We start from the raw sequence: 12248 nt of genomic DNA, 5'->3' as shown, positions 1-12248 counted from the left end.
TTTCAAATATATTTAATTTTAAATATAATTTGGTAGGTAACTCAAAAGAAATATTCAATAAAGTATTATTAATTAATTTATTTGAACTTTAAAAAAAAAACAAAAAAAAAGCAATATTCCTTTTTCAAATTGTTTATTATATTAAATTATCGACTCTTAAAATGGTATTTTGTACCTTTATCTACAGTGCAGTAACTTAAATAAATAAATATATATATATAGTAAGTAAAATAAATTTCAAATTAATATAATCTACATCGATAAAGGAGATAATTACAGGTAGGAAGATTAAAAGTATTCATATCCTACTATATATGAAATGCACGAAAAAGAGAGAAATCTTAACTTCCAATTTTAAAGATGCACGATAAAGTTAGAGAAACTTTGTTGTTATAGGTAATAACCATGAACGATCACTCTCATTCAAATGTGGTATTAACATCAAATTTTTTTTTCTATTTATTCTAATTATTTTAACCATATTTTTTTAATAAAATAAACTTTTTTTTGTTAATTATTTTAAATTTTAATTTAAATAGTATAAATTAAATGTATATATATATATATATATATATATATATATATATATATATATTTTGTAGGAAAGAGACAAATGCATTGAATCTTAAAAAATTATTAAGAAAAAATGAAAATGTGTCATTGTCATAATATTATATTTTGAAGAAGCTTATAAAATAGATAAGATTATTATTTGTGACAAATGCTTGGAAATTTTATATATAACTTATATTATTTTAAAAAAATAAAATTATAGGATATAAAGAAAATATTTTTGTTAATTTTTTTAAATTTAAATATCCGATAAAATTACAAATGTTCTCTTAGTTATTATTTATATTTTTATTAGTAATTAGTAATAATAATAGAAAACATATAAAAAAACAAGGAAAATTTGTAAAAAAATAAAAATAAAAATATGCTAGCATATATGATAATTTGACTGAAAAAGTTACAAATACAGACATGGTACAAAATATATAGATTTAATCAACAGGTCTAAGGTTGAATTTTTCGTTTCACTGATGAACTAAAAAAACGATCAAACACCCCCATTTAAAAAGAAGGTTCGAAGGTTTTGGGTCTGTAGCTTTCATTCGCCCTTCATCGAGAAGTGCTTATGTGTGGGGTGTGCTACAAAAAATCGGGCTTGAATCTCTTACCCTACCAACGAGTCGACAACTGATGGTTGTTGGCCACGACTACACTTTTTGAATATATAAGATGAACTAACAAAATTAGATAATTCTTTCATTTGAAGTCAAAAAAAAAAAAACAAACATTTATTTGGCAATCTTTGTCGGCGTAGGTCAACTCACAACCAAAAGGTTTGGTGGATGTGTACTGAGAAATTAAGCTGCCCACCAACATAATATGTGTATATATATATAGGGAAAAAAAAATCAATTTTGATGACTTAGCAAAAATTATAATTTCTTACCTAAATTGAAAAATTGCAATTTGAATTCCTCCTTGTTGAACTAATAAAATATTCTCTTAAATTTTATTAATTTTCATACCAAATGTATATTTGTATATTCAATAATTTAAGACGAGCGAGATATTTACCGGACTTCAAGCGGTATGATCGGTACACTTTCAGTGAAACTGCGGGAGACCCAACGGAAGCTCAGACCTGGGTTTCGTCAATAGAGACGATATTTCTATTAATGGAATGCCCAGATGATCAGAAATTGTCATGTGCGTCATTCATGCTAAAAAATGACGCATAATTAATATGGAGGATAACAGAAAAATCCTTAGCTCTAATGAGAGTTTTATTTACCATTGGTATCTAAGGGAATACGAATTTAAATGATAGGTCTCGCTCATGATTACTTACCGAGTATTTCTTACGTCACTACTGATATTTCTTAAAATATTCAAGTCACTTGCTGCTCTTATTTTTCAGGTAAAAACAAGACTCCCGTGTACGGCTGATGGTAACATTACAACTCAGAAGACCATGACGCATGCATAGGATAATTTGCAATAATTCTCTTCATCACTGATTCAATATTTAGCTCGGATTCTTATACCTTTTCAATCAAATGAGTCCGCTATACCACAGAGCTAAGAGACACCTCTAAAAGCTGTGTACTCAAAATCAATCAAAACTTCAGGCAAGGAGTATAGAGGAAGGTATGAACTAAGACACAACAGCCAAAAAGTTGAACCATTTATCTACCAAGGCTTCAGGTCCCCCACAGGTCCTGCAGTCCAATTCAAAACCTTCTCATCAGGCTTCAAGTAAACACTCTTACTGTGTGGCAGTTTTCTAGCCAAGCCATTCAGAATCTGATGGAAAGCGTCGCCCGATTGCGCTGGTTGAGGGAACATCATTGCTCGTTTCATCGATGGGTTCGCCAGCAGTCGTTGCTTCCTTAATATCACATCAGGCGGTATTGATGTCAGGATCGTGTCGAGGTTCGACACGTCCTTTTCATCTACAAACACGCCAATCTCTTCCCATGGAATGGCATCAGCGAAAGGCAAGACAATGTCATCGGCTATGATAACAGGTATGCAACCAAACACCACTGCTTCCACCAGCCTCGGACTCCACGGTGCCCACCCAAGAGGACATAAACAGAATATTGCTCGCTGCATATCTTCGTAATATGTCGTGGGATGGTCGGTCGAGATGTCGAAGAGAGGATTGTTTTTGAAGTTCTCCCATACTGCTGCTCTTGCACCTCTGTAGGTTATATTAAAGTGTCAAACACAGGGACGAATGTAAAAGTTAAGAATGGCAGAACAGAACAGACACGCACCTTGCGTAATAACCTCCCTCTGGGTCATTGTTAACATCGTAAAACAATCCCCGGAAATAGACGAAGATCGAACGAGGAGTATCGGGGGGAATCAGGTGAGTTTTCATTTTCTGGGGAGGACAATATGGAGGAATAGTGATGGAACCCTCATTCAAGCAAACATGGTGCCTTTGTCCAAAAGTTTGAACCAAAGTTGCACGCTGGAGTAAGGGAAGAATTCCACGATCAATGGCCTTCTCTTCCTACACCATACAACAATCAAGAGCAAAGGTTATTGCATTTGTGACTCTCAGCCACAACAACAGATGATTCAGTACTTGAAGAAGCATGCTCATGAACGGATACGGTAATAGTTCAAGCCCACCGTTAGCAGATATTCTCCTCTTTGAGATTTCTCTTTCGGACTTTTCCTCAAGATTTTTAAAACGCGTCTGCTAGGGAGAACTTTTCACACCATTATAAAAGATGCTTCGTTCTCCTCCCTAACCGATGTGGGATCTCACAATCCACTCCCTTCAGGGCTTAGCGTCCTCGCTGGCACTCGTTCCATTCTCCAATCGATGTGGGACCCTCGATCCACCCCCCTTTCGGGGCCCAATGTCCTTGCAAGCATACCACCTTGTGTCCACCTCGCTTTGGGGCTTAGCCTCCTCTTTGGCACATTGCCCGGTGTCTAGCTCTAATACCATTTGTAATATCCCAAGCCCACCGCTAACAGATATTATCCTCTTTGGGTTTTCCCTTTCGGGCTTCCCCTCAAAGTTTTTAAAACGCGTCCCCTGGGAGAGGTTTCCACACCCTTATAAAAAATGTTTCGTTCTCCTCCCGAACAAATGTGGGATCTCACAATCCACCCCCCTTCAAGGCCCGGCATCCTCGTTGGCACTCGTTCCATTCTCCAATCGGTGTAGGACCCCCCAATCCACCCCATTTCGGAGCCCAGCGTCCTTGCTGGTACACCGCCTTGTGTCCACCTCCCTTCGAGGCTTAGCCTCCTCGCTGGCACATCACCCAATGTCTGGCTCTGGTACCATTTGTTATAGCCCAAACTCACTGCTAGCAGATATTGTCCTCTTTGAACTTTCCCTCTCGGGCCTCCCCTCAAGGCTTTTAAAACGCGTCCGCTAGGGAGAGGTTTCCACACCCTTATAAAGGATGTTCCGTTCTCCTCTCCAACCGATGTGGGATCTCATAGATACGCTAACACACCAAATTTTATAGCTCAAAATGCTCGATGTCCACTATAAATGTAGTCAAGGCAAGTATTCGATCACCATAAATCAACAAAGTTGAAAATTAGCACAAGACCCAACAAGTGATATCAATACTAAATGCGGAAGAAATGGATTTCAACATAGGATCTCATATCCTAAACCCAGAAGTTTGATAGATCATGCCATACTTGATCTAAATTTTCGCATATTAGTGGAGAAAGTATGTTAGATTACCTGATAATGAAAGCAGGCACCAAAGTCATGAGGAACAACAAAGAAGTGATCAGCGCCCTCGGTTCTATTCCAATAAGGCCAATTGGAAGAGATAAGCTGAATGGCGCTTCGCATCATTCGTGGGGATTTGAAGGGCAATGGCAAGCCATTGGGGGTGAGGTCACAGGTCACATAAATTGGAGTATAAAACCAATCAGCTTCATCAGGGTTGAGTGTTCTAACAGGGCTGTTCAACAAGAACCTATGCATGTATATCTCAGCAGCAAACATATGAGTGAGACATCTTGGATCCTTTTGAAGAGTTTTCTTATTGTATTTGCTTGGAAGATCATAAACATACACCTTTAGTCTTCCAACTGGGTTATCTTCTAACACATCCCCAGCACTTCCTGCATCCAATAAACAAAGCACATTACCAAATATGCCAACACTTTGGATCAATTTAACCAAAATGAAGTTCAGAGCTTAAAGTTGATAAAGACTTGCTGAATATGAACTCAGTTCTAGCTATGTTACTCGAGGCATATAATGTTAGGAACCACGGACTTTCACAAAGGTACAATATTGTCGACTTTGAGCATAAACTCTCATGGTTCCCCAAAAGGCCTCATACCAATGGAGATAGTATTCCCTTACTTATAAATCCATGACATCCCCTTAATAAGCCAATGTGGGACTCCCTCCCAACTATCCTTCTCTCGAACAAAGTACATCATAGAGCCTCCCCTAAGGCCTATGTTGCCCTCGAACAGTCTTTCCTTAATCGAGGTTCGACTCATTTCTCTGGAGCCCTCGAACAAAGTACACCTTTTGTTCGACACTTGAGTTACTTTTGACTACACCTTCGAGGCTCACAACTTTTTTGTTAGACACTGGAGGATTCTATTGACATGACCAAGTTAAAGGCATGACTCTTATACCATGTTAGGTACTACGAACCTCTACAATGGTATGATATTGTCCACTTTGAGCATAAATTCTCATGACTTTACTTTTGGTTTCCCTAAAAAACCTCATACCAATGGAGATAGGACTCCCTCCCAACAATCCTGCAATGTTCATTTTCTTTTAACTTCGAAAGTCCAATGTAATCAACGAACAGGAGCAGAATCTGACTCACAAGAACTCAACTAGCTCACAACTAGAGCATAATTATGTAGTAAACGAAAGCAATACGCATCAGAAATGAGGATATCAAGATAACAATAACAAAACCGAGAGGATCATTCATTACAAAAATCACTTAATGTTAAAACAAAAGCATAGAGAACAATGGAAAACCTGAAATCCGTTCGGTGGGGACAGCATTGGGGACAGCGGCAATCCTCGAAACTAAAGAAACAGCAAAAACCCAAAACCAGAGCTCCATCATTGCTGACTTCAAGAACCCAAATCAGAGCGTTGGAGTAACAAAACAAGCAAAAACCGAAATGGGTTTCGGGTATTCCGATTGATAAGCAGAGAAGCAGAGTGTATTTGAAGAACAAGGAGACCCCAATGGTTGAAACGTCGAAAGAGGGGTTGTTGGAGAAGAAGGGTTTCTTAGAAATTAGGTTTAGAGAGGGAATGGGAGATTTGAAGCTTTAAAAACACACGGGGAGAGAGAGAGAGAGAGGGAATTGCTTGAAGAAACAGAGAAGGAATATGTTGATTTGGTGAAGAACAGTGAAATTACAGCAAGAATGGAGAATCATCCATGGAAAAGAGTTGAAGAAAGTAATAAAGTTGGAGGCGCGTTGGTCGCTACGAAGTCCAAATCTCTCGCAAGCCATTGAAGATGGCTTAAGAGCGAAACCCATTTTCCTGCTCTCAGAAAATGGTCCCTCAACCTTCGGCAGGTCTGCTTTCTGTATCATCTCCCCGCCAAATTTAGAAAAATGGGTTTTTAAGAGATCCCATTCCAAAAATAAATAAATAAATAAATATTTATTTATTTATTTATTTTAATAGTTTTAGAGTACAATAGTATTTTTTTTAAAAATCAAATATAAAATTAATAAAAAAAATACTCGTTATTTTTTAGAATTTATGAAGTGTTAAGAGATAATTTTGGTCGTATTGATAGTAATAATTTTTTTTGAATATTAATGCTATTTTAGATTTTTATAGACATATTACAAAAAGAACGGTAATATTTTAAAATTTTTAAAATACTGTGAAATAAAATAATATCTATTTCCAGTAAAATGTAATATTGAGATTTTAAAGTTTAAAAATATTTTAAAGATAAAATATAAAATTTATAAATATTTTTATTAATTTAACTATTTTATTAAAAAAAGGTAATAATATTTTTTTTAGTTATTCGATCTCCTTTCGATAACCTCATTTGTTGCCTTTTTGTCGTTTTGTTTCCTTCCTCTTCCCGCCACGCCCTCTCACTTTCTAATGGGCTGCTTTAATGGGCTTTACAATGTTGGGCTGTATAATGGGTATTAAAAAAGCCCAAGGTCAGTATCCATTCCTGATAGGGCTAAAAGAGGAATTTCCCACTTTTAATATTTTAACTTCAAAAAATTGCTAAAAATGTAACACCCATCATTTCCACAATTTTATATTTTATTGTAGTTTAATAAATTAGGTTTCTTCTTATTTATTTATTTATTTTAAAATACGAGTTTTCTTCTTATTTTAAATTAACATAAATCGTTTTGAATTTAAATTATTTTCTAAATTCTTCTATTTACACCGTTTTGGATGAAGATTACATGAGCTTGAGATTAATAAACTTTACGTCTAACTATTTGGATTTGGGGTACGAGCCAAACTGCCATTTAATGAAAAATTAAAATTATTGAATCTCGAGCCCAATTATTATTGACCTAATTTTGAACCGACTCATTTTATTTAATCAAATGACTATAATAGACATATATGACATCATCTCCGTTCTTTTTTATTATTTTCAAATTTTAATTTAGAAACATTCATTTATTTATTTTTGTCCAATTTTTTACATTAAAATGTAAAAATTAATGAGAAAATTATAAAATTATATAATTAAAATATGTGAGGGATATGAAGGAATGAAGTGGACGTGTGCCACAAATTGAAGATTTGAAGGATGACCTTAGGGTACGGATGCCACATACATACATGTGGCCAAAACCCCCCACCAAATTCGGAATATTTTCTGGTTATTTTAATTTTAATATAATCCAAAATCAATATTTAATGTTTACGGCCGTATGCACGTTAAATTTGGTCAGGTCTAATTCGAAACGTCGAACTAATTGAATTGATTATCTCGAGCCATTCGAATAGAGTCAACCCAACTCAACTTATTTTCAATTTTTTTTTATATTATTTTAAAAAGTCTCACCTAATATGCATATTAATTATAAATATTAAATATTTTAAATTATTTGCCACATTTAAAATTAGTTTAAAACATAAATAAAAAAGGTTTTTTCATTTTTTTTTACTATCATTTACACATTTCTTAAAAAATATAAAAATATATATTTTAATTCAGAAGTTCTTTAAAAAAAAATTCATCTATAACTATTAGGAATTTTAAATCGGTAGAAAAGGAATTTAAATTTATTAATTTTATATTACTATTATAATATCTAATATTTGGGGAGCTTAAAGCAAAACTAGGAGGGCTTATATTGAAATTGGACAATATCATAATACCATGTAGTTGCGTTCAACTAACATAGTATCAGAGCCAAACCCTAATGATATGAACCAAAAGACATCAATCATACAATCTACTTTAATTAAGATGTGAAGAAAAGGTTGTCAAAATTATCAAAACATGTTTCAATTTATGTCACATTGAAGAAGAACGAAGTTTGGTTGTTATAAATTTTAGGTGGATTACAATTTAGAGTTATTTTGTAAGGCTTTTTATTTACTTTAGGTTACAATTCTTTGAATGTCTTTAATAGTTTCATTTTTTTAGGCTATATAAAACGTGTATGTTCTATTTGTCAGCAGACTTGAAAATATTTTCAATAAAAGAAACATTTGTGCTCTCTTTCGCCAATGACTAAGTTTCTTTGCAATTCTAGAGTTTAGATTACATGTAGAATCATTCAAGCTCGACATGATCAATCTTGGTTGTGGAATGATTCGAATCTCAATCAAGTGTTCCTTCCTTGAGATATTTGACAACAAGAATCATTCAAGTTAGATATGATCGATCTTACTTGTGGAGTGATTTGAATCTCAAACAATGTTTTTGCCTTGAGATATTTGATCAACAAGGTAATCCTAATCTTGCTACACTGGTAGTGATTTTCCCATATCACCTAAACTTAGCTATGTCATAGAATCGACTCCAAAAGAAAAGGAGTCAGCTTCAATTAAGGGAGGGGCACTTTATTTGAGTGGGGGAGAGGTCGGATGAAAGTGAACCATGTTGACGATTCCCTGCGATTGTAAGATGCAAAATCGGTTAAAACTTAAAACGGTGGAGGCGGCGCGTGTAACAACACGCATTTAATAAAGTTGTCCTTTCGCTCTCTTCTTCTTCTTCAACCACTGTAAATGGAGACGGACAGAAGGAGAGAGATCTTGTAGTACAGAGTCTCATTCTTTCCTCCCTCAGCACTCTGCCTTCCTTCATGGCGACTTGGCTTTCGAGGTCTGTAGAGCGTAACGCAACGCCGAAGGAAAAGTCGGAATGGACGGAGGAGGAGGAGGAGGAGGAAGAAAAGGAGTTCAAGGAGTGTGTGGAAGAACCAATTGGTTCTCTGACGCCTGTGATTGATGATAGCTTGGAGAGCAATGAGCTTGAGAAACAGAAGCTTGCGATCATGAGAGCTTTTGTTGAAGGAGAAGATTCCTCTGCTAAGGTTACGTACTTCTTTTTAGTTTACTCGTATGAATAAGATCGAGAGAACTTCGCTTTCCTGCGTTTCTTTTGTTGCGATTGATGCTTTGTCATTGAGAATCAGTTGCTTTTGCTGCTTTTGAAAATTTTGGTTCTTAATGGAAAGATCTGGAGGATTGTTTTTCTCGAGAAATTTTTTACTACATCTTGTATACAGTGGTCGGATTCGATCTTGTCTGTTTTCCTGTTATTCTACATTGATTTTGCTCATCAGGTCCCCGTCCAACCTTTCCACTGGATCAATATTTTTGCGCTCATGTATTCGTCAAATCTGCAACTCATGCTATTGCATCGTATGAAGTATTTTTTAAATCATGAGGTTGAATCCTCCTTTTATTCTTCAACTAATTTGGCCATTGTTTTTACTAGAATCGGCCCACTGAAAAGCAAGAGCAATTAGAATAAAAAAATCCTGTGAAATGGAAACTGTGGTGTGTAATTCATTTGTAGGGATATTTGTTATGAGAATTGAGAGGGTAAATTTTACCAGACGCATACCACCTAAAATAACAAGCCATTTGTTCTTGGCATTGAAGAACATGTAAGGATAATCGAATGAATTGCAATTGTCGCTGGTTTCAAGCTGCACAGTGGATGAGTATTTGCTAATGTTGTTTTTTACCATTTACTATAACTTAAGAACAGTTTGTGCATGCGAATAACCCTTGATGATTTTGTTATTTAAGGATGTTGGACATTGTGCATCATGTTTGCAGGATGTAGATGATTTCATGCTACGAAGGTTTTTACGAGCTCGGGATTTGGATATAGAGAAGGCTTCTGCCATGTTTCTGAAGTACTTGAGCTGGAGAAGATCAGCTATTCCTGACGGATTTATATCAGTGTCTGAGCTATCAACCAATCTCGCTCACAACAAGTTGTTCATGCAAGGTGTTGATAAGAAGGGACGTCCAATTGTAGTTGGCTTTGGTAACAGGCACAAACAAGGAAATTTAGAAGAGTTTATTCGTATGTTATGAATCTGAACTCATGTGATGTGAATCCAAATTTGATGATGTTTATTTAATTTAAAATCACAGATGAGGGTTCTCAGTTTATCATCTTAACCTTTTGCAGGTTTCGTAATCTTTGCTTTAGAGAAAATATGTTCCAGGTAATTTATGCTCCTCTATCACTTCAGTTGCCTGCATTTTAGTTGGTTCCAATGGAAAATAGTATCTTGAAGTAACTTAAGGGGAAATCTTGAAGAAGCTTAAGTCTTCATTCACTATGATTATCCCCTAACTTCTTCTAACAACATAGATTCCAGAGTCAATGACGAATTATTGTTATTTTTCTTTCATTTTGTGAGAAAAAAAGGTTGAAAATAATTTATGGCATATTTGTTCTATCTTTCAGGATTCCAAGAGGGCAGGAAAAGTTTGTGTGTATTGGTGACCTTCAGGGATGGGGATACTCTAATAGCGATATTCGTGGATATCGAGCAGCTCTATCAATCTTGCAGGTTTGACATTTGAACATTCAGGAATCCTTTACATAGTGTCACTGTTAGTAAGTGTGAGATCTCACATCGGTTGGAGAGGAGAACGAAGCATTCTTTATAAGGGTGTGGAAACCTCTCCCTAGTACATGCGTTTTAAAAACCTTGAGGATAAGGGTGTGGAAACCTCTCCCTAGTACATGCGTTAAAAACCTTGAGGGGAAGCCCGAAAAGAAAAGCCCAAACAGGATAATATCTGTTAGCAGTGAACTTGAGCTGTTACAAATGATATCAGAGCTAGACACCGAGTGATGTGCCAGTGAGGAGGTTGAGCCCCGAATGGGGTGGACATGAAGCAGTGTGCCAGCAAAGACGCTGGCCCCGAAGGTAGGTGGATTGGTGGTCCCACATCGACTGGAGAAGAGAACGTGTGCCAGCGAGGACGCTAGGCCTCGAAGGGAGGTGGATTGTTAGATCTCACATCAGTTGGGGAGGGGATGAAACATTCTTTATAAGGGTGTGGAAACCTCTCCCTAGCAAACGCATTTTAAAAACCTTGAGGAGAAGCTCAAAAGGAAAAGCTCAAAAAATACAATATCGGCTAGCGGCGGACTTAGACTGTAACTGTAAGATTATAGAATTAGAATTGCATACCAAATAGTGTAACAGTAGTTTGATTGTTTTGATCACAGGACTGCTACCCAGAGAGACTGGGCAAGCTATACATTGTCCACGTCCCTTACATATTCATGACAGCATGGAAGATGGTTTACCCATTTATTGACAAGAAAACCAAGAGCAAGGTAAAATTTCTATAGCATTTCTACTGAAACAGATTCTTGTGTGCATAAGTGGGGACATCATTTACTATCAATTTGATCATCCATCCTAACTTTGACTGTGGTTAAAATGTAGTTTTACTAATTACTCAAAACTACAGAGTTATACTTCCTGTTTGTAGATAAGCTTTGTGGAGGACAAAAAGCTGAAATCCACGCTGCTTGACGACATTGATGAGAGCCAGCTCCCTGATGCGTATGGGGGCAAACTTTCGTTAGTTCCAATCCAAGACTGCTAAATCTCTTCAGAGATGTATCTGAAATATCCATCACACGGTTAATACTCGTACCCCTCCTCTTCTCGCTCTACCTTTCTTTTACTGGTTTTCTAGTTGCTGGTAACGCAATATTCAATAAGGTTAGTGGTATAAGCTTTTACAGGGAAATAACTCTCTTAGAGAAGTTCTGTGGTAGAAATCAGACTCCTCCTGCCCATGTTACTGAATTAGAAGATTACTTATCTTCATGTTCTTACGAATTATGGTCAAAATATAGCTGGGTTACAAGAAGTAACTCGCGTTTGAGATATGATTCTTATCTTAATATATTTTTTATCCGTTCATCTACACGTAAATTTTGCAATTTGTTCTAAAAAGTATCTTTCAACTTTATTTGTTTAAGGAAATATATATGATAAAAATTGATATGATTGCTGCCAACACGAGCTTATTGTAATTGGCATAAGTCTAATGTTCAAATTTACTTGTTTTGTTGTACTTAAAAAGAATGTAAACGTTAGATGATGTATATGATATTATTTATAACTATATAAAAAAATTAACTTATTCTTATCAAATAAAAGACATTGTTAATATTATTTATATAATCAATTTTAGATGTTAGTTGTCACATTAATTTATGTAAAAGATGACGTAAATGTTATTC

General features: G+C 35.6%; 2 protein-coding genes across 3 annotated transcripts; one reads left to right on the top strand and one right to left on the bottom strand.

Annotated features, from left to right (window-relative positions):
- Window positions 1-1659: 1659 nt before the first annotated feature.
- On the bottom strand, window positions 1660-6101 carry LOC111789728 (putative beta-1,4-xylosyltransferase IRX10). The gene is made up of 4 exons (XM_023670400.2): window positions 5522-6101; window positions 4241-4629; window positions 2793-3034; window positions 1660-2716 (listed from the first exon to the last, which is right to left on the bottom strand). Exons 1-4 carry the CDS (start codon window positions 5610-5612, stop codon window positions 2203-2205), a joined length of 1236 nt encoding a protein of 411 aa, XP_023526168.1. The 5' UTR covers window positions 5613-6101; the 3' UTR covers window positions 1660-2202.
- Window positions 6102-8607: 2506 nt separating this feature from the next.
- Window positions 8608-11931, top strand: LOC111789974 (uncharacterized). 2 transcript variants are annotated; one of them, XM_023670719.2, is made up of 6 exons: window positions 8608-9045; window positions 9800-10052; window positions 10161-10197; window positions 10443-10548; window positions 11217-11327; window positions 11465-11553. In XM_023670719.2, exons 1-6 carry the CDS (start codon window positions 8815-8817, stop codon window positions 11483-11485), a joined length of 759 nt encoding a protein of 252 aa, XP_023526487.2. In that variant the 5' UTR covers window positions 8608-8814; the 3' UTR covers window positions 11486-11553. The 2 variants fall into 2 exon arrangements, with proteins under 2 accessions (XP_023526487.2, XP_023526485.2); XM_023670717.2 differs by having other exon boundaries at window positions 8609-9045; window positions 11486-11931.
- The last annotated feature ends 317 nt before the right edge of the window (window positions 11932-12248 follow it).

Source organism: Cucurbita pepo, chromosome 3 (assembly GCF_057944985.1).
Source record: "Cucurbita pepo subsp. pepo isolate OVF chromosome 3, ASM5794498v1, whole genome shotgun sequence".
Classification (NCBI taxonomy): Eukaryota; Viridiplantae; Streptophyta; class Magnoliopsida; order Cucurbitales; family Cucurbitaceae; genus Cucurbita; species Cucurbita pepo.
This window is presented reverse-complemented; position numbering and strand designations above follow the sequence as displayed.

Coding starts and splice junctions, on each gene's coding strand:
- LOC111789728 (XM_023670400.2), bottom strand. CDS start 5,612: ATGATGGAGCTCTGGTTTTGGGTTTTTGCTGTTTCTTTAGTTTCGAGG. Junction 4,630..5,521: donor CCCCACCGAACGGATTTCAG/GTTTTCCATTGT, acceptor TATTGGATGCAG/GAAGTGCTGGGGATGTGTTA. Junction 3,035..4,240: donor GTGCCTGCTTTCATTATCAG/GTAATCTAACAT, acceptor TGTATGGTGTAG/GAAGAGAAGGCCATTGATCG.
- LOC111789974 (XM_023670717.2), top strand. CDS start 8,815: ATGGCGACTTGGCTTTCGAGGTCTGTAGAGCGTAACGCAACGCCGAAG. Junction 10,053..10,160: donor AAATTTAGAAGAGTTTATTC/GTATGTTATGAA, acceptor AACCTTTTGCAG/GTTTCGTAATCTTTGCTTTA. Junction 11,328..11,485: donor ACAAGAAAACCAAGAGCAAG/GTAAAATTTCTA, acceptor TCCTGTTTGTAG/ATAAGCTTTGTGGAGGACAA.